At 37.5% G+C, this 23336-nt stretch overlaps 1 protein-coding gene across 1 annotated transcript in view; it reads right to left on the bottom strand.

The window, feature by feature from the left end:
- Window positions 1-23336, bottom strand: part of LOC122793370 (microsomal triglyceride transfer protein) — a 704416-nt gene that overhangs the window by 429968 nt on the left and 251112 nt on the right. The window contains exon 7 of the mRNA XM_044061320.1: window positions 13748-13898. Coding sequence (XP_043917255.1) covers window positions 13748-13898 — 151 coding nt within the window. The remainder of the gene's footprint in view (window positions 1-13747; window positions 13899-23336) is intronic.

Below are 23336 nucleotides of genomic sequence, written 5' to 3'. Positions count from 1 at the left end.
TAACTTACTGTCAATCATATATATCACAAAAAAGTTAAAATGTGAGTATTCATTTCTAATAAAATCAGTAAAGCAAAAATATTTGCTAATATGTTGTACTTTCTTATAAATACTATATTAAAATATAAGAGCTAAAATACAAGAAGCTAAAATTAACTTAGAAATGCTATAATCCTATTTAATAAAACATCCATGTCCGTGTTGTTTGATTGCTCGCAACCACTATATGGTGAAGACTGCATTTTGCATGGAAAGATAAATAATATATTTTCCTACGGAGTGGCTTGTTATTTCTATTTAAGTCTATTATAGTTATATAGACTATTGTAACAGTGTTGGACCCTATTTTTTGATATGTATATATATATATATATATATATATATATATATATATATATATATATACAGACACACACACACACACACACACACACACACACACACACACACACACACACACACACACACACACACACACAAAAATTAGCCTTTAGAATAAATCAATGTTTAAGAGCTCTAGCTTAAAGAAATGGTTTCAGCGAAACTTTACTATTCAGGCCTGGGGGCTTATCAGCCTGAAAGCGTATAATCCATTTCAGTGCATTCTTTTTCTAAAGGAAAATTTTTTACATATATATTTTATATATAGATACTTAAGAACAAGTCCTGGATTAGTTATTATAACATGTTTATTTTAGTCACTTTATTTATGTGACACATGGAGTTTATTTATAACAGTTTTTAAGATTTTATGCATCATTACTTTTATAATATTGTAATAATAAATTTTACTTTTTATATGTTTTTATATGTAAATTGCTTATTAATATGATATGAATGGTTTACATTTGCTTGTTAGCCTACACTATTTTCATTGGCTATTTAGTATTTAAATAGTTGTACCATCATGTTGTTTTACTATTGTATGGTCTGATGAAGCGGAGGACATCCGTGAAAGCGCTTACCCTGGTTTGTTGTTGTTAAAGGTGTGCTGTGTTGGAACAATTGTGCTTTTTTGATTCTCTACTTGTTTTTGCTGCTGTTGGTTCCTTTGTCGATTTAGAGGTTTGATATATTTTTCTCAATACCTTACCCCATTCCCTGTCTTGACAGCCCATTTGCGTTGCATTGCTAAACCCACTGAGGTGCTGCACTGTCATATCATATGCTTGCGTCCCTAGGCTCCACCTTAGTAACTTGGCATTTTGCTGGCTGGCTTGATGTAGTCATGTTAAGGGATTGTGATCTGTAACTACAGTGAATTTCCTTCCATACAGATAAGGCTGAAGTTTCTGCAGTGCCCACACTATGGCTAGACTTTCCTTTTCTACAGCTGCACAGCATTCCTCCTTGGTTTGGAGCCTACAACTGAGATAAACCACTGGGTGCTCTTTTCCCTCTGAGGAAACCTGGCTAAGTACAGCCCCCACCCCATGGTTTGAAGCATCCACCTGCACAACAAATTATTTGCTGTAATCTGGACTGGCTAACACAGAGCCTCCCAAAGCTCCTTTAAGCTTCTGTAATGCCTGCTCACATGCTGGGGTCCACACTACCTTATCTGGCCTGTTTTTCCTTGTCAGGTTTGTGAGGGGAGCAGCTATGGTACTATAAATGGGGCAAACTATCTGTAGTACCCTGTTGTCCCTAAGAATTCCATCACCTGCTTTTTGGTAACAGGGACAGACCATGTCTGAATGGCTTCCACTTTGGCAGGTTCTGGCCTGATCTTACCACTCCCCAATCTATGTCCCAGGCAGGAGACGTCTGCAATATCCACCTGACATTTGCTGGGCTTAATGGTCAACCCTGCCCACTGTAGTCTGCCCAGCACCTCCCTGGCTTTCTGAAGGTGGTCTTACCAGGAATGGCTGTAGACAGCAATTTCATCTACGTAAGCAAGGGCAAAATCTCCTGCTCCTGCTAGGATACAATCTACCAGCCTCTGGGAAGTTGCTGGGGCATTTTTCATCCCAAAGGGCATCTTTGTGAACTCATACAAGCCAAAAGAATTCACAAAGGCTAACCTCTGCCTAGCACTGGCAGTCAAGGACACCTGCCAGTAACCCTTGGTAAGATCAATGGTGGTAAGATACTTAGCCCCACCCAGCTGCTCTAGGCATGGGGTAAACATCTGACTCTGTGTCCTATTTAATTTCCTGTAGTCCACACAGAACCTGGTGCTGACATCCTGGGGAGGCCCAGGGACTGTTGGACATTTGAATTACCCCTAGTTCCAACATTTCCTGTATCTCCTCCCTCAGAGTCTGTTTGACTCTCTCAGGCACCCTATAAGGGGCCTGCCTAATAGGCCTTTGGGGCCCTTTATCCACATGGTGCTACACCAGGTGGGTGCACCCTGGTTTCCCAGTGAACATGTCCGCAAACTCCTGTAACACCGCTTGGATTTCTCAAACCTGGGTAGGGGATAGTTTCTGGGACATTGCTACCCCTTCCACTGAGGTGTCAGTCTGAGCCTCACTGAGGAGATCAGTCACCAGATCATCCTCAGACTCCTCCTGCCATCCACTGCAAATATTCAGCTCAAGGGCCTCCCTATCCTGGTAAGGTTTCATCGTGTTAACATGGTACAGTTTCTACCCCTGCCTCCTGCCTAGCAGTTCTACCATGTAGTTAACATCACTGACCTTCCTTACCACTTTGGAGGGTCCCTCCCAAGCTGACTGCAGGTTGTTGTGTCTGACAGGAATGACAACCATTACCTGCTAGCCTACAACATACTCTTTAGGTTAAGCATTCCTGTCATACCGGACCTTTTTCTGCTCTTGGGCTTCTGCCAGGTTCTCCTGGGCCACGGCCATGAGTTCCCTGAGCCTTGTCCTGAGGTTTAGGACATATGCCACAACAGACTCCTTATGGGATTCACACTCACCCTTCTATTCATCTCAAATCAAATCTAGAGGTCCCCTTGCTCTATGCCCATACAGCAACTCAAAGGGTGAAAAACCTATGGATTCTTGGGGAACCTTTCTGTAAGCAAACAACAGATGGGGCAAATATTTGCCCCATTCCCTCCTGAACTTGTCTGCACAGGCCCGTAATATGGACTTCAGTGTAGAGTTTAGCATCTCCACAAGGCCATTAGTCTGGGGATGGTAGGGGATGGTCTTTAGGTGCTTCACCCCACAGTGCTTCCACAGACACACCAGCAGGTCTGACATAAAATTGGCATCTCTGTCAGTATTTCTTTTGGAAAGCCTACCCTGCTGAAAATCTATAATAAAGCATTTTCCACCTTTTCTGCTTGAATGGAGGACAGAGTCACTGCCTCAGAGTATCTGGTAGCATAATCTACTACCACTAGGATATAATTTTTCCCTGTGGAACTTGGGGTACTCAGAGGCCCCACAATATCCATAGCTACCCTCTGAAATGGCTCCTCAATCACAGGCAAAGTCATCAAATGAGCTCTCACCTTGTCTCCTGCCTTGCCTACCTTTTGGCACTGCTCACAGGTCCTGCAGTACCCTGTTACCTCTCTGGAAATCCCAGGACAAAAAAGTTCTACATAATATGTCTATGTCTCTTTGTACACTTTATGCCCATATGACCTGCAAAGGGAATATCATGGGCTATGGCTAAAAGTGCCAGATGGTAGACTCTGGGCACTATTAACTGCTGTACTCTCTCACCCTCTAGCCCTCCCTCAGAGGTCCACTCTCTATACAGTAACCCTTTGTCCCACTATACAGATTCCCCCTTTCCCTTGAGAATCAGGTGCCTCACTAGCTACCTCCCACAGGCCTTGTACTGTAGGATCTGAGAGGTGAGCCTCTCTCAACTCTTTTTGTAACCCTTCCCAGCTCCCCTACCACAGGAAGTCTGGTATTCTCTGACAGCAGTGCCTCACTGTTAGCCTGAGTGCTACTACTCACATCTGCCCTTGCAGTCACTCCAAGGGAACATCAGTACCCACAAGCAGCTGTGGCTCACCTTCAGTTACAGGGTAGCTCCCTTTCTGAAGTAACAACCTCACCAGTCATGGCTGCAAGTGTGCGGTCTGTCTAGATCTCCCCCAGGCTACCAGAACCACATGCTTGTCTCCAAGCCTGACTGCTTGTAACTGCATGCACACATGGTACTGCATTATCAAAATCATTCCTTATCAGAACATCTGCAGGGATATCCTCAAACACACCTACTTGCTTGCTTCCTTTTCCGCCCTCCCGGTCAATGTGAACCCTAGCTAAAGTTATTTGGAATGGGGTCCCTCCTAAAGCTCTGACTGGAATAGACTGCCCAAGCATGTAGTGCTCCTCATTAACCACTGCAGGCCTCACAATGGTTAGGTCAGAGGCTGGGTCTCTCTTAGCAGTGGCCTCTTTTCCATCTACTAAGATAGGATATAACCTCTTGTGGTAGTCTGGTGCTCTTGTTGTCTCAAGACAACTTACTGCTGGCATTTTGTCATTCCCACTTACTGGCCCTCCCACCTTTTGTTCCTCAGCTTGCCACCATGGACAAATATATGCTACATGGCCCCACTGGTTGCATTTAAAACATTTAACCCTTAGTTCTGGACATGTACCTGGACTAGTGGCTTCTCCTGCTACTGGCAGACTCTGTTGGGCAGTCTGGGTTGCCCACCATGGGTTCCCTTAGACCCATGAGCAGCACTGGGTGTCCCTTTCCTGTGCAGAGGTGCCCTACTTGCTAGGTATAGGTCTCCCTTCTTCCCCAACTCATCTGCTTTAGTGCATTGTCTATTAGCTAACCAGATTCTCATGTCCTCAGGCAAAGTGCTATGGGCTTGCTCCCTCAACAAAAGATCTGCCAGCCCTTTAAAAGTGGTGACCTGACATCAACTTACGCAACTATGAAAATAAGTGCTCAGTTCAGCAATATATTCACACACACTTTCATCTGCCTTGCATCTATGCTCACAAAACTTTTTTTTCTATAAGCTTCAGGTGTTAGATTTAAGCTTTCCAAAAGACAGTTCTTTACAACATTTTAATTTAAACAATCAGTATCAGACAATTTAGAAATAGCAGTTACAGCTTTACCATGGAGTAAGGGGGTCAGGAACCATACCCAGAGCCCTTGGTCAACATTATACTGTTTACATACCCTTTCAAACATATGAATGAAACTATCAAAATTATCCCCGTCTGTAAATTGTGGAAGAAATTTACTGACCTTTGCTGCTTCTGGGGTTCGGTTACTCCCTTCCCCATTACCTCCATGACTCTGGCAAAGAGTCAGCATCTCCTTTTCATGTTGCCTCTGCCTCTCATTCTCCTCAGCCTCCAGCTGTCACAGTTTCTCATTTTCCTCAGCCTCTAGACATCTCAGTCTGTCTGCTGCTTCTATTTCCAGACGCTTTGGCCTCCAGCTCAAGTCTCTTTAATTCCAGGCAGATTTTTAAGTCCTCTGTGGAAAGGTTGTCCATTTTCTGAGAGTTGTATATCTCCAAGGCCAGTCTGACTGTCCTCCTGGTTGCTATTCTGTGATGCAGCTGTGACTAGAGCTGCAATCGTGTCTGCTTTAGTCAGGTTGGCATGCACCATTCCTTTAGCCTGACACATCTCAGCCAACTGGCTCCTTGTTTACTGATTTGGACTCTACAAATTTCTTCCCCAAAACAGGATAGTATCTATCATTTCTAGCCTCTTTAACTTCATTCATAACTTCCTCTGCTAGTTTAACCTGGTATCTTCTATCACTAAACATCCTTTAACTTCAACCATTCCTGGTTACAATCCTTATCCTCCAAAGTCATCCTGGAAGCTCTAATAAACTAACCCTTAAGGATACCCCTCTTCTGTTTATACGATTGTGCACTGGTGTGAAACAAGTATGAATTGGAAAATGTGTCCTTCCTATATATATATATATATATATATATATATATATATATATACACACACACACGCGCGCACACACACACACACATATATATACTGTTGATTTAAACTGCTAAGTTTCTTCTACTGCATGTATAGTCACATCCAGGTAATTCACCCTTAACCTATTGATGCTGTAGGCAAGTTTGAAAAAAATCAGAAGATATGGATAACTAGTCTTTGCTCTTTATGATAGTCTCGAGAGTCAGCTTTCTATTTTATTTTATTTTATTTTATTATATTTTAAAAACCGTAGGTATGTATATAGACTGGTTATAAGAATAAAATGGATAACAGGAAACAGAAAAGAGGAAGATTGTTACAACACATGCATAACAACAGACATAGGGCTTTATGAACCCATTAGACTTAGGCAGGCATTTTACTGCATGTTTGTATTAAGAGTAAGGGGTTTCATGGAGAAAACTATTATTTCAAAGACTCCGAAGTGCAAGGCATTATTCAGATATATCATTAGGTGTGACAACACTGTGAACATTCAGAACTTTCATTGTGCAGGTGACTCTGATTTGTCTGCAGTGGGGCTGCTTTTAATATCCCATATATAAATCTGCAGAACAGTTTTCTTGTACTCCAGTCTTGAGAAAGGAACTATAGTATAATATAGAATCTTGCAAGTCTCTGGCCTTCATCTCACCATCCTAACTACCATTGCAGTAAGAGTACACAAGGTACTAAGGTGCATACCTATAATCTACACATCCCGCTGATATGCATGGATGTTTGGTGAAGTAATTCCTGAGTTATCTGTAGTCAGCTTCCCTGGGCTAACATCTTTCAGGATCTTAAAATACATGCATGCATACCAACAATGTGTGGCAGACGCAAATCCTCACCATGAGGGAAAGTTGTACCTTCACCCCTCCATCCACCCTAGTAATGATATATGTATCCTCTCCAGCCTGGCATTTAGAAAATTTCCCAAAAAAACATCTATTCCAGGTGTGATAAGTACAGCCTGCCTTCCTTCTTACCTGTCTTGTCAGTAATTATGCCCACCTCCTACCTCTCAACAGAAATTACAGGTGGAACTGCCCTTTTATCTCCACTTATAGACGATCACCAATATTTGATCCCAGATCCTAACAGGTAGCATTTTTTTAATAATAGGTACTTTCTAGTTTTCCACCCAGTCTAATAACCTGGTGGTGGTAACCTACTCCATCCCCTTGTTTTATGTTAAAAACTGGAACTTATAACTAAACTCCTTAAAGAAGCTGCAGTGATAAGCATATCCACTCAAACTGTGGGTAAGCAAATGGTTCTCCAGGCCCAACTATCCTCCTAAGCTATGAGATTATGTAAGCTGGTAACTATTTCTGTCTTGTACTCCTAGCATTCTCCATTGTCTTCCTTAACTTGTATGATGTAATGAATACTCAATATTTACTTCCTCAGTGAAAATGAGGATCAAAGGTATTGTGTTTAAGCAGGTTATTTCTTTGCAGTGCACTGAGCTCCTAGTTTTGTATACCAAGCCAAAAAAAAATACTGTTCTTTCACAATATTGTCTCTTCCTCCTCCAGACAGAACTCAATTCCATCACTTTCCAAGTGGCCATCCTCAGTGGGTCTTCTTTGATCTTCTCATAGGACTTAGTTGAGTCATTCACAGTGAGAAGATCACATGGCAAACCTCATTTAGCATATAGTGTGAATAGCTTTAAATACGCTACTTAGTAAACATCGTGGAGCTGGATGTCATGTGGTACAGATTCCTTCTAGTAGGCAGACTAAAAACCTAAAGGAAAGTAAAACATCATTCATAGCATCTGTGTTGTTTGCTCACAATCCTAGCAAACATCAGTACAATAAAAAATGTCACAACTAAGAAAATATATAGTTCCAGAAATACATAAATATTTGTAAAAGTAAAGAATTGTCTATGGAGGTACAAAAGTATATATTAAAGTGGCACATACTCCATCTATATCCACCAGGTATTATCTTTGTGCAGAAAATTTAGCTGATAAGTGGAAACTGTTGAGAAAGAAATGTAATTTGTTTCACACTGTGGGTAGAATAGCAGAGAAGCCTTAAAAGGTATAAAGTGCTACATTTCTCTATTTCTCTATTTGCTAAAAAGAAGCCTTAACATTAATTCTTTTAATCTATGTATCTATGTATCTATGTATCTATCTATGTATCTATCTATCTATCTATCTATCTATCTATCTATCTATCTATCTATCTATCTATCTATCTAATCTGTCTACCTATCTTTTTTGAAGAAGTAGAAGAAGAGAGAAAAAGAGGAACACTTATAGTAAGTTTAATAGTATTTGTGACACTAAAAGGCATTTGTTTGCCATTTGTTATTCGCAAGGGTACAAGGTCCATCATGGACAATTGATAGTTATAGAAATGAGCTAAAGAACAAATCCAATTGTGAGTTGCATGATTCATCAAGTTATAATAGTTTATATCACAAAATGATCATACTATTGATGGAAACAAACTTGAACTCTTCAAAAGTTGTGGATCTTTGTATAATATGTGAAATTACAAATACTGAGTTAAAATACTTAACTGAGGCAATTTACAGGCCAAATAAAAAGCAGCAATGAGAAGTAAGTGAGAATGCATTGTAAAAAAATAGTATGTAAAACTCAAGTCATATGAGAATGAAATATAATAGTAATGGAAATAAAAGAGTCATGAGATGCAAAGAAAATACTATGTTGAAATCAAATCTCATGTGCTAGCTTGACTGTAAGCATGAGAAAAAACATTATCCTAACTGTAATCATTTTTTAGAATATATGCTACAAAAAACTTACATAAAAGAAAATTTTGTTCAGATGAATTTGATTGTTGATGAAAGTAAAAATAAGAATAAGGTGGTGTTTGTTGGTGCTTTTAAAGTGAAAAGAGTTGATAACAGTGAAGTCTGAACATGCACAAAATGCACAGAGACAAGAGTAAAGGTCAACTTGCTGGCAACCATGCTGAGTGTTAGTAAGGAAACCATTGCCTTTAAACAAGACAAAGGTGTAGATTGCCATATTATGTCTAAAGCTACTTTTGAGGCATTGGAAGTTAAAGGCCCTGAAAACAGAGCAGTATGCACATTGATGATGCATTCAGGGCACCATGAACCAAAATCTACTGAGATAATAAAAAAAAAAAAAAAAACAATATCCACTTTCAGTTTATAGAACTTAAGGAATTAAATTCTAATATTTTGAGTTCCTTGGCTTGTAACCAGTCAGTAACTGTAAAACATATTCACACTATGCGTGGTGCCTATGCAGGGCAGCAGTGACACAGCTGAAAACTGCGTAGTACCATAGCAATGATATCCTTTAGGACTATGCTACTGTATTTACACACTTAGGAAACCTACCAGGCAATGCTATGTGCTAATAAAGCTTGGAGCTATGCCAGTTATACATGATCAAATAAATGGTATAGTAGCACTTTGGAATAGAATATAGAGCAGGAAATTACTTGAATGTAAATTTTAGGTGTCATTAACAAACAATTGTTGTAAGACAAAGCAAGATTTGTATTTCCATTGATCTGCAAGCTCTGAATAAAAATTGTTTAGAAGAAATCATTACTCCTTTACTAAGAATTAGTGTCAAGAATGCCAAATATTTCTCATTTTAGTACAAGATGCAAACCAGGAATTCTGGCAAATAAAGGTAGATGTAGAGATTTTCAAATTGTGTTCACAAAATACTTTATTAGAAAGTACAGATTTCATAGGCTTCTGCTTGAAATTCATTCAGCACCACCAGTATTCCAAAGAGATGTTGTAGAGGTAATTAAAGGTTTGTACAGTGTTGTGAATACAACTGCTTCTTTATTAGTGTGTGAGGACAGACTTAAGATGTGCATCACGAGAGACTGATACAGTTGGTGAATAAATTACGGCAGCATCATTTCAAAATAAGAGCAGATGTAAAAGAGATTGGCAAGTCTAACATACATGGGTCATAACCTGCAGCTTAAGGATTTATGCCAATCCACCAAAGGACTTTAAATTGAAAGCTGTTCAGTTGGAAGAAAATAGCCAAAGAACATTTTTTTATGATAACAAAAGAAGTCTTTTTTGCAGCAGGAGATCAAGCCCCTATGCACTTTATATGTGAAGTAAGACCCTCAGACTCCAACAACTTATATATGCCAACTCCTATGTGCAAAACAGTAGAGAAAAGTGCAAAGTCAAAGACAGCCAAAATAGTTTTCACATACTACACCTCAAATGAATGTCATTTGATTCAAAGACTTTCAGTAATTCAACATGTTCCTAAAGCTGAAACCTACAGAAATGTCAGAACAGTTGCGCACATGGGAAAGCTAAAAGACAAGCAAACATTACTGAGGTTTCTTTGAATGATGAAGTATTTTATAAAGTTTATGCCAGATATATCTGATATGGCTACAGGACATAAATGTAAAAGATAAAAGATGTACCAAAAATGTGATACCCAGGTAAAACAGTGACATTTAAAATGTGTTGTAAGTCTTTTATCTCTGGATATGAGTACTACTGATATGGGAAACCTTGCCTCACCTCCTACCACTTGTATATACTAACTCTGACATCACTGTACCTTGCAGTAAATGAAGTACTGCACACACCATTTATATGTTTTTTTTTTTTTTTTTTTTTTTTGGATTTACACATTCACAGTTATAAAACATGTTTGTAAGGGTCTGACATTTTCAAATGACTCAAGTCTGAGATAGTTAGGCCTCTTTGAATGATGTTGGTGTTAAGGCAATGGATCTTTAAACAAGAAAAGTGTTCTGAAATACTGAATCTAGTTACAGATACACGACTACTAAAATACAAGGATGTGAATAAGGGAGATGCTTTACAAGTAGATACCAGTCACAAGTATAGGAGTGGTGATACAACAAGAGAGTAGGCTGGTTGACTATGGGTAAAGATCATTTATAGATATATCAAAGTATACTGTGTTAAAAACAAAACTATGAGCAATAGTGTATGGATTTGAGAAATTATATGAATATGTAAGGTGTTCTGGTAGAAACGGACCATAAATCCTTGCAATGCATATTGAGAAAGTCATTGTACAAGGCATTTCTGAGATTCCAAAAGATGCTGCTTAATTTGAATAAATATTATCTGAAACTGAAGTGTAGCTTTCCTAAGGAAATTCATGTTGCAAATATATTGATTGGATATATGTATAAGAGAAGCATGCAGGGTTGTTAGGAACAAAAAAATAAACAAATAGAATAGTCATTGAACAATGTTATAATAAAAAGTCTCAGAAGAAAATATAAAATAATTTCATAGATGTATTGACACTGACATATAAATGCAGTTCTGAATTATGTTACAATGAGAGTCTGTTCTGAGCAAAAATCATCAATAAGGAAAGAAATTCAGTCTTATTTGTATTTGAATGAAGTAATAAGTTAAATGTAGGGCTTAATGTTCAATGCTAACAAAATAGTTTCCAGTCAAATGAGAATAAAATGCATAAGATGATAAATTAATCATATCGAGGAAATGTAAAGTGCAAAGAAAAAGAGCAAGAGGTAACTCAAATAGAGCAAGTAGTATACAGCTGTGTCATGTTTAACTTGGATTCATGTCACATTATCAAAGGTAATTTCGGTGAATGGAAAACAACTCAATAATGTTGTTTTTGTGGGAGCCCCTGCATCTCCACCCCATTACCCCTCACAGAATTATATAGACCAACTCCAAGGTTACAAAACAGTGGAGAAAAAAGTAAGCAAAAAGCAAGTCTACATTTTTGAGAAAAGGGATCCTGCTGCAGCCATATCTGACTGTGATCTGCAATAAGAATGCCATGAATTCAGAAGATTTGTGCTTGAATGAGAATTCTGATAGAATAACATTTAGTCCACACTATCTATAGTCTAATAGACACATGGACAGAACTATCCGAAGAGTAAAAATATTTTTTGAAAAATATCAGTAGTAAATGCTATGAGACTGTTACCTCACATTTAGACTCAGCATGCTCCATTGTGAGGACTTATTTTCTGAGTATCTCAGCTGTTATTAGCTAGAAGGCTAAAAAGCAAATTCCCACTTCAGCTACACTACTGATGCCCAAAAATTTACAGAAAAGAATGCTGAAGAAAAGTCACCAGCTATGAAATACTATTATATTTCAAACTGCGGGAAACTGTCAGAGTAATAATAAAAAAGCCATATGAAGGTTTGCAGCCTCAAACTAAAGTAGTTTATATCCAAACTAATATTCACTGTCATCTGTCGAAAAGCTGAATAGGAAAAAAAACAAACATCTGTACCAGGCCAGTATGTCAAAGTCAAGAAAGAAGAATAAACCTAACTGTCACAGTAATAGTGTGACAGGAAAACAGAAATTGTAATAATTGTGATAATAAATTGTTATAAGCATCAATTCCCAAAGTTGTATCTCAATAGTAACCTTGTGTTGCACCAGGGACTAATCCAATAGAAAAAAACGGATGCCAAGAGAGAGAATGGTTGTTAAATATTTCAGATTTGGAAGACCATTGCAGTAACCAGATATTTGCATGGTTAATTTAAAAGAATCATCATGATGAAAAGCTAAAATTTATTTTATTAAAACATATTTTCAATGTGAACAAATTAAGGTATTTATGCAAAACTTCAGGTATATTCTTAGTGTATAATGAAAATGGCTTTAAAATTATTAAAGTAAATAATGCATGAAAACTCATAAAATGTATATAAATAATTATATTTTATAACTAGAAAGAGGGGAGTAGTATATGAGGTGTATACATCTTTAAGTATGTCGATGACTGAAGCACAGCGAGCTGCATGTCACTTGATAAACATTTCTTCCAGAAGGCAGTCTGAATAAACACCTTTTGGATAATGGAAGGTCATCCATGCCATCTATATTGTAAACTGATTTTACTGACCACCTCTACAAATACCTGTATGCTACACTGGATATACATGAATGCTTCTAGAAACAGAAGTGCCACTTTCTTTCTCTGCTGGTTTTGAGACTGGACGGCACAGTGGTGCAGTGGTAGCATTGTTGCCTCCCACCAAGAGGATCTCTGGTTTGATTCTCAGCTGGGGTGCCTTCTGTGCAGAGTCTGTATGTCCTCCCTGCATTCATGTGGGTTTTCTCCGAGTGCTCTGTTTTCCTCCCACGTTACAAAGACATGTGTCTGGAGCATTTCTTCCTGGGCCTCCACTGAAAATTCGCTTGTTCCAAGTTGGACTTTCCCGGTTAACAAATGTAAAATAAAAATAAAAAATGTGTAATCTCCTGACCGGGACTAATTCTTTTACAATTTCATGTGTTGTCAGAGGTGCCACGAGGTCTCCATTGAAATTTTTAAATATTTGTTAGAGTATGCAGTCCTTTTTGTTTTTCCATGTTGAGATTCACAAACCATTTTAGGAAATATTCCTTCAAAAGTATATTGGTCACCTTACTTCCCCTATTGCTCCCAGTCAACTCCAAAAATGTTCGGTTCTCGTGGAATAATAACTAATAACTGCCTCTGTCATTTTTCAGTGTACATATGCTGCCTTTCCAATCAACACTAAGGAGCAGAAGGTGTGAAATCAAAAGTATGAAAATGTTATTTAGAATAAAGGAGAAATATTAAGTCAATAAAATGCACATAAAGAAGTCATGGTAAAGAAATAAACAAGTTTTACTGCAGGTATGTCAAAAATCATTTGTATTCCACAGAGAATAAAAATGAATTAGCATATATATAACACACATACAAAACAGAATCAGTTCATTAGTGTGGGTATTAGTATCTGATCTGAATGTAGCATTAACTGTACTTCTCTAATGACAGTCTTTGCTGTATAATCTAATTTGTGACTATTGTACTCAATTTAGCAACATAAAAAGTACTTACAGATGGACAGTTTTTACATTCTTGCTTGACAGGTACCGCTGCCAAAGACACAGTGACAAGATTAGGGTCCAGTGACTTTATAATGCCTTCCACATGTTTTCCAGAAACCTCATTTGGGCCAGGAACTATTGTTTTCAACTGCAACTTCTGCCTGCAATAAAGAAACTGCTAATGAAATCTGACAGTTTAGTCAGCAGATAAAAAAAGTCCTGAATAATGTAACTATAAAAGATAAAAGATCATTGTTTACCTTACACACACTATAGCTCATAGGTTCATAAGTAGGTACTAGGCTATCAGCCCTGGGGCCTATATAAGCCCAGTCAAAAAGATACCATGGATTTTGCCACCCAAGAAAATTATTTTCCTGTGCCACTGTCGAGCAAAGCCACAGAGGTGATCCCTCTGTGGCTCTGAGATGAAGCTTAAACACATATAGTTCTTTAAATGTTTCATTTACTCCTTTCATAAGATAAAACTATTATACTATTAAGACATTTAAAAGTATAAAGGCCTCTGGTGTGATCATCTGAAACCTTTCAAACAATCTCCACAACACTAATGTGCAATGGCCAAGGTGACCAACGGCCCCAGTTTTTCCAGAACAGTCCCAGTTTGGAAGTCTCTGTCCCAGAATCCCAAACGTTGTCTTTGGGACACAGAAATGTCCCGGTTTAGACCCCAACCATGTGTAAAAAAATTGGAACAGGAGTTGTTGAAAGATGACGACTGCCTTTGTGAAGCAACTACATTTCCCATGTAACTGCTCAGTTTCTGGCGCATTACCATTACGGGAGCAAAGCGGTTAGGCATTGTTCTCTTCCAGGATCTGCAAAGTGGGGATTTTCAAAGTGTAAGAAGCTTAGCTGTCACCTTAACATTTGGGAATGTCCACAGCTGTGAAGTTATAGAGATTTTCAGATTTATGTGCAGCACATTTGTCTTGCTATGTTGATCTTTTGAGATGTGTTATGAATGGAGATCTGTTGTAGTATAGCTGTAGCATCCTTTATAACAATGTTTTTTCTTTATATAGCACTTTTCTGTGTTAATATTTTTTTAACAAAGTGTTATTAAATGTAAATGTATTTCATTTTAATAAAAAGTAACATTATGTATTACTAACTAGTGGCACAGTTATAAAACTAATTGGGAAGTCTAGTGGATGCAGTATATACATTAAGGCTTTTGATACAGTGCCTTAGTGGAAGGTAGTAGGATGTAGGAATCAGATTGAAGTACTTAGAAAACTAAGAGGCCAGATAAGAGCTGATTAGAGGCCAAGGACAGTGGTTAGAAGTGTGGAGGGGGAACTCTTTAGTTATGTCTTGAGTGATTTTCTGTGGTTTCACTTCATTTGTATTTGGAATTGATCACTGATATTTCTGGGTAAGTCCAGTCTGTTTACTGATTTTAAGATTGGATGGATAAGTGCCACTGTTTGCAAAACTGGTAGGCATGTGAATGCTTGAGTTCAGTTAACTCATTACATCTGAGTGATGCCTTCAGGTGCATCTGCAGTTAACTCCTGCTGATGCATCTAGACGTCAAATATCGCTTGTTCATATTTGCATTAATAATTCCAAAACCATGCTATGTACAAGGTTTTAAAATATTTCATCTTAAAGCTTACACAATGGCAAACTCAACTGCATTAATATTTGACCTCTGTCTAGTGCAGGTAAATATATATTAACTGTTGTTTTTATGATATTAATTTATACAGGTATAATTTTCACATTTTTCTATATATCTCAACAACCAAGTAACATAGACAGAATTCCTTAGCCTCACAATAAAGCTCTCAGCTAGATGAATAAAATGCTGCTGACAGTATGTATGTAATTTGAATGGTTACTGAGATATTGGACGTTGTTTACAAAATATTACAAATGTAATAGTTACTGTGTTTAGTGTGACTTATAAAATTCAGGTTTAAGACCTAGAACCTAAAGAATACTACCACTATAAAAATAGTTTGTGCTGAAGAGTTTGCCCATATGGTTCTAGAGATATGAACATTTGCTTGATTTGATTCTGTCAAAAGGCTTACGCTCTCCTCAGCCAAACAGTTAAAAAATGGACAGAAATGTTTAAATTAAAAGATACCTTTAATGCTTTGGGACCAAATTCTTTACTATTCTCACACCAGGATTATAGACATGGTGGGTCTATATTGGAACTGCAAAAGTCCTATTCACTGAATACATAAACACCGACACATATTCCGCAAACCGCTAATACACCGAATGCCCTAAACCACGAAATTCAAAAACTCGAACTGTCATAGTTGTCCTACCTCACTGCCCGCTACATACTACCTACCCAAAAAAAAATAAATAAACAACATACATACACTAACCAAAACTCTACTTCTAACCCTAAACTAAACCCTAAATCTTGCATATACCACCATGTATGCACTTACCTTAACCCGCACCCTAACCCTAAGGTCCGTAACTATCGCACACTTACCTTAAGAAGCTATACCCAAACAAAAGAAATAATCCACACACATATACTTACCTACTTCTAACCCTACACTAAATCTCACATACATTACCATCTATGCACTTACCTTAACCCGCACCCTCACCCTAAGGTCCATAACTATTGCACACTTACCTTATGGAGCTATACCGCAGAAGGGCCAATCATGACGATTCGACATTTCAGATTTCGCGCTTCAGGACAATCAATGTTTTTGCGGTTCGATGAAGATGTGTCAGCGTTTATGTATTCGGGTAAGTGGACCTCTGAGGTTCTAATAGGGAACCGACATGGTACCCAAACTAGAATAGATAAAATTTATATCTCACAAGATTTTTATTCTAAAATCTTGAATTTTTCAATACAACCTTGTCCCTTTTCAGATCATAATTCCCTGCTGTTAACAATACATTTGGAATTCAATCAATTAGTTATTACTTCAAGGATTCCTTCCTATATCACAAAAATTAAAGACTTTAAATCTTGGATAACGTCTGAACTTCATCTTTTTTCAGAGATTAATTATAAACCTGAAGCAAACACAATCATGGTTTGGGATTCTCTTAAGCCCTATCTATATGGTAAAACCATTAGCCAGTACAAAAATAAAATTAAAGAATGGGACTCAGAGTTACAACAACTCCAAAATCAAATATTATGTCTTAAATCTAATAAAAACTTAATTGCTGCAGATAATAAGAGGAAAACAGAAGAAGCAAATAAGAAATACAATGAAATATTATCCCATAAAACTAATTTAGCTATGAAAAATTTGAAATTAAATTCTTATGCTACCTCTCCTAAGCATCTTCATAACCTATCTATGAAAGTTAAGATACAATGAAAAATTAATAACATTGATAGTATCTTTCATGAAGGGAAAAGGAAAAAAGTTGGGGATATAGGGGCCATTCTGGAGGCTTTTAATTATTATGCAGAGCATCATAAAGATAAAATAAGTGCAAATGAATGTGAGAAGTTAGATAATATAGTTCCCAACATAACAAGAATTCCTGAGGAACGTAAGTTAGATCTACAAAAAACTATTTCTCAAAAGGAAATTATAGATGGGATTAAAGGAAGTAAGTCTAATAAAGCACCTGGTATAGATGGCTTAATTATCGAAATGTATAGATTGTTCCCTTCTTCTATAATCTCTCTCCTACATAAAACCTTTCTTGAAGTTCAAATATTAGCAAATATTCCTCCTTCTTGGAGATATTCTCTAATTTCCCCTATATTAAAAGAGAATAAGGACCCTAATCATTGCAACTCATATAGACCAATTTCTTTGTTGAATAATGATTATAAACTATTTATGTCAATTATAGTCAATAGATTGAAAATATCCATATCTAAAATAATTAATGAAGACCAAACTGGTTTCATACATAACAGGCATACACAGGATAATATTAAAAGAGTATTAACTCTGATAGAGTTCCTCAACAGAGGAAACCATGAAGCACTGATAATAGGTCTAAATATTCAAAAGGCCTTTGACTCCTTAAATTGGGGTTATTTATTTAAAGTCTTACAGTTATTTGACCCCCCCCCTTTTTATAACAATGATAAAGAAAATCTATGAAAATAATGCAGCATATGTCAAATTAGGTCCCTTCACTTCCAAAGCAATCCAAATCACTAGAGGTACTAGACAATGTCCCATGTCCCCTATCCTGTTTGGTCTGGCCATAAAAATACTTGCCATTTTAATACGTAATAACCCAAAGATTAGAGGTATAAATATATATGACCAATATATTTCTAAAATAATGATATTTCCTGATAATGTCTTACTTACCTTACCCAACTCTAAGGAAGTGTTAGGTGAAGTGGATATAGTGACAACAAATTTCCAAAAAATCTTAAGACTCTCCTTCAACAAATCTAAATCAAAATATTTATTATTAAATAAAAAAGAACATACAGGTTCCAGTTAATCATATTACTGGAAACCAAGTTTCAACTCTAGACTATTTAGGAATAGTCCTAGGCAAGAATATAGAGGAAACCTTAACTATGCTAAAGCCATAGACTTAATCAAGACATTAATAAGCAAATGGAATAATTTGCTTATAACATTTGATGATAGGTTATAACTGATAAAAATGGTTTTGTTACCTAAAATATTATATATAGCACAAGCCCTTATACTTCCACCAGGAAAGAAAATCCTTAAAGAAATCACTTCAACTCTGATGAAATTCCTATGGTACCCCAAAAGAAATAGAGTGGCATATTCTCATCATATCAGAAAATGGGAACGGGGGGGGGGTTAAAATTCCCAGAGATTGAAACTTATATAAAGGCATCTATGATTAAAATAGTGATGAATTGGATAAACCCTAGATACTCTTCTAACTGGAAACAGTTACACTCCATTATACTAATGAATGAAAATTGTTTATCAAAGAATGCTTTGGTAACTGACAAAGATAACAAGATACTGCACTATTTAAGTTTAAATTTACAGTATAGTACAACAAAATTAACTAAACTAACTAATAAACAATATTTTTGATGTGTTTAGAAAACTCATTAACACAAATTTAGATATAAAACTGTGGCATAGATTTTTAATACTATTTACTATTACAAGGGATTTCCCTGACAAAACACATAGAGAGATTTTTGGTTTATGGGAAAATAATAACCTATTTTGTTGGTTGCAATGTATTGAAAACCTACAAGCTTTGAACACACAAAGTATATTGTCAGCCTACGGCCTATCCACTAATGACTGGTTGGTTCTTCAGAGTGTCACATCATACACTAAGGATCTGTGCTGAATAATACACAACTCATCCTTCAAAACCGTACCAAAAATTATAAACTGGATTTTTGGAATTCTATATTGTGACATGCACATCACGTAAATTGTAGTTTATGTATTTTTTGGTTTTAAGATTGTAATTTGCAATTTCCTGAAAAAAAAATACTATTTGTTTACTGTTAGCTTTATATTTGTAATTACTTCTATTGTATCACTTTCTTAAACCATGTAATAATCACTGGAGCTTTTCTCCCCGGGCCTCTACTGAAAATGGACATATATCCAGATAGACTAGCCCGGTCAACAAATGTAAAATAAATAAAAAATAAATAAATAAATATAATAATATCAATGTTAAGAATGAATTATCATATCTATATAACACTTTGTCTATAAGACAGCTCCCAAAGATTCTTACTGGCAATACCTAACTAAAGGGTTTCAAGTATCATTATCAATGGAAGATAAAACAAACATTTTATTTTCAGTTAAACTAACTTCTTACTCACAATTCTGGAGGATTTTTCATTGGAAATTTCTACATAGATCCTTTCTGACACCTGAGAAACTCTCAAAAATGACCCCTTTAAACAGCAAGTTATGTTGGAGATGTCATCTGTCCACTAATGCTGATTGGTCTCCTAGTTTCTATGACTGTACTAATATTAAACCATATTGAAATGAGATTAACAAATTTCTTCAAGCTATCTATACTGATATATTTGTTTTGACAAAGTCTTTAATTTTATTGAATGTTGTTAATAGTAATAATATGAAGAAAGATGACCTGTATTTGTTGTGGATAATGTTAGCAATAGCCAGAAAATGTATAACTAGAAGATGAAGCTCTAATGTAGCACCCAGAATGGAGGAATTCCTATCATCACTGAAGAAATGCAAATTAATGTAGAAAAGAACTAAAGAGTTAAGAACTTTTCCTAAGCCATTGCTTAATAGTCTGTGGAGGAAAGTTTTGAATTTGATTGATACCCTACAGATGAAACCAAACTCTTCCTAACTATCATAGTTTATATATTAACTTATTATTTAACTACAAATGTTTTTATCTGAATTCTTTTTGTCAGGCTGAATGTAAATATTGTAAATAGTTATTGAATGTTATGAATGTATTAAATTATTGTGTTATTTCATCAAAATAAAAATAATTTGAGTAAAAAAAAAAAAAGGCTTAGGCTCCGCCCAGTGGAAGTTAACAGTGCAAACTTCCTGAGCTCCTTTGAATTGAATGAGTTAACTAACACAAAGGCAATACACCTTGTATTGAATTTGGAGGCATTTTGTATATTAGAAGTTCCCCTAGGGTGAAAGGAGGGGAAAATGTCTAAATTTTATATTCAGGCTTAACCATTTTGTGTAGTGAGAGAGGGGTATAAAAGATCAACTGGATGTGGATTAACAGTAACTCCATGAGTGGGAAAACAGTTGTTGTTGCGTCTTTCGGCTTTTCCCGGTTAGGGATCGCCACAGCGGAACTCCGGTCCGCTAAATGATTGGTAGTTGATTTTTACATGCTGAGTTACCAGCCCCAACGCACAACCTTCAATGAAGGTACGCCCATTCACGCATGTCTCCACGCAGAAGACGCTCTAGCTGAGAACCTATGACTGCAAAACAATTGTGCATGATGTACTATATCTTCAAATATTAGAAGTTCCCCTAGGGTGAAAGGAGGGGAAAATGTCTAAATTTTATATTCAGGCTTAACCATTTTGTGTAGTGAGAGAGGGGTATAAAAGATCAACTGGATGTGGATTAACAGTAACTCCATGAGTGGGAAAACAGTTGTTGTTGCGTCTTTCGGCTTTTCCCAGTTAGGGATCGCCACAGCGGAACTCCGGTCCGCTAAATGATTGATAGTTGATTTTTACATGCCGAGTTACCAGCCCTAACGCACAACCTTCAATGAAGGTACGCCCATTCACGCATGTCTCCACGCAGAAGACGCTCTAGCTGAGAATCGAACCGGACACTGTCTTATTGTGAGGCGACAACGCTACCGCAGCACCAAGTGGGAAAACAGTAGACATGCAAAATAAGGATAACAGCACACAATGTCAAATGTTATTTTGCACTAGGGGACAGTCTCTGTCCTGCATCCCAACTCCCTCACTGTTACAAATAAAGTACCTGTTAGACTGCACAGCCTTCAGGCAAGTCAAAACTGTCTTATCACAACAACTGCACAGTTTCACTGTTCTCTAGAACTTGAGTTTATTAATTTTTTTGGACTCATCTTGTCAAATGTGCTGGCACCAATCCTGGCATACAGCAGAATGCTGAGATGCATGACTAAGGAGAGGATTATAGGGATGAAGATGATGTCCTTTTATTTATTTTTTTTATAAGCAGGTTGCAACTTAAGTGTCCCGGTTTAGGTCCTGACCAAAATGGTCACCTTGGCAATGAGTGGCGTACAGCAACAGTGGTCCATATCCACAAAGGTGGTGCCTCAATGGATCCTGGAAACTATCGCCCCATAAGCCTGTCTAGCTTGGTCTGCAAAGCTATGGAAAAGGTCATCATGGACCTCATAAATAAAGATATTGGGGACATACAGACACTGGATCCTACCCAGTTCGGCTTTGTTAAGGGCAGATCCTGCCTCTTAAACCTGGTCAATTTCTTTGAAACAGTCACCAAGGCCATTGACGAGGGGAAGGTGGTCCACACAGCCTACCTGGACCTCGCAAAAGCCTTCGATACAATACCCCACTCGGGCATTATAGATAAGCTCACCAGCTTAAATATAAACCCCTATGTCACTAGATGGGTTGCAAACTGGCTCAAGGACAGAACCCACATGGTTAGAATTGCTGGAGCCATGTCTGGCTCCAAACCAGTTACAAGTGGCATCCCACAAGGCTCAGTCCTGGGACCTCTCTTGTTCGGTATATATTTCTCGGAGGTACAGGCCAACACAGAAGGACTGTGGCTGACCAAGTTCGCAGATGACTGCAAACTAGGCACCATAATCGACTCTCCAGCCGACACAAGCATCCTACAAAAGGGCCTCATAGAAACAGACAACTGGTGCCAGAGCCATGGCCTCAAGCTAAATGCCAAAAAGTGTATAGTCATCCCTTTGGCAAAACAAAGTGCCCACAAATTACCACATAGGTGGTAATCCATTAAGTATGGAAGAAGTAATTAGGGACCTGGGGACCCAAGTTGATAGCAATCTCTCATTTGAAAACCACGTGGCCAAAGCGGTTAGAAAAACATTTTATATAGCCCACCTAATCATGAAGGGATTCACATCTAGATCAGGGGAGGTCATTGTGCCTCTTTACTCATCCCTCATCAGGCCCATAATTGAGTACAATGCCCCTTTTGGGATGTACCTTACCAGACACCTGCAGCAACTGAAAAGACCCCAAAAGTACCTCACCAAGAGGATCAAAGGGCTCAAACAGATGCCATATGCTGCCCGGTTAAAGAAAATCCACCTCTACTCAGTGGCATACCACCTGTTCAGAGGCGATCTGTGCCTGACGTATAAAGCCATGTCCAACCCGGAATTACTGGACATGCTACACCTCAGAAAATCCAAATCCCATCGAGCTACGTGCTCGAGAGACTTGAACCTCAGCACTGAAATAAATAGGACATGCTGGAGGGACAGATTCATAACCCAGAGGCTCCCTTCACTCTGGAATAAAATCCCAGTCCAGGTTAGGCAGAGTCCCTCATTGACTCTCTTCAAGAGGAATCTTGATGAGTGGATGGGAGATCGTAGTTTTACCCCGGGTATCACTTCTATGTCACTGTTAGACAGAGGCACAGTATACTAACCTCGAAAAAGGGCATAGCAAAATTCATTTAAAATGGGTGGCGAAAGCCAAACACACTCTGGCTAGGATTATAAATGCCCTAGGGCAGATAGCCTAGTATGAACCTATGAACCTATGAACCTATGACTGCAAAACAATTGTGCATGATGTACTATATCTTCAAATGCCAAAAATGTCAAACATAAAAAAAATGAAGCAAAGATGTGAAAATATAAGCACACGGTATGCCAACCCTAAAATCTGCCCTTTAACTGTAATATCAGACTAAGATCACACTTGCTCCTGCTTCAGAACTCAGATTGTCTACAGAATATTTTAAATCCAATACAGATTTTATTGACAGCTGTCAGGTCTGATGTCACTTAACAATTCAAACAATTAATTATTTATTTAGCCAAGCAACAGTTTCCATGAACACGACCCCACTCATACAAGTGCCCTCAGAGAAGGTATATGTGATTGTTTCGCCTTTAAAGGATCTTTGACCGTTCTTAAGAGTGTTAATCTGTCT

The sequence above is a fragment of the Protopterus annectens genome, chromosome 2.part0, assembly GCF_019279795.1.
Source record: "Protopterus annectens isolate FY-2018-M chromosome 2.part0, PAN1.0, whole genome shotgun sequence".
NCBI lineage: Eukaryota > Metazoa > Chordata > Ceratodontiformes > Protopteridae > Protopterus > Protopterus annectens.
The sequence above is the reverse complement of the archived record's forward strand: the minus strand, read 5'-3'. Positions and strand labels throughout refer to the sequence as shown.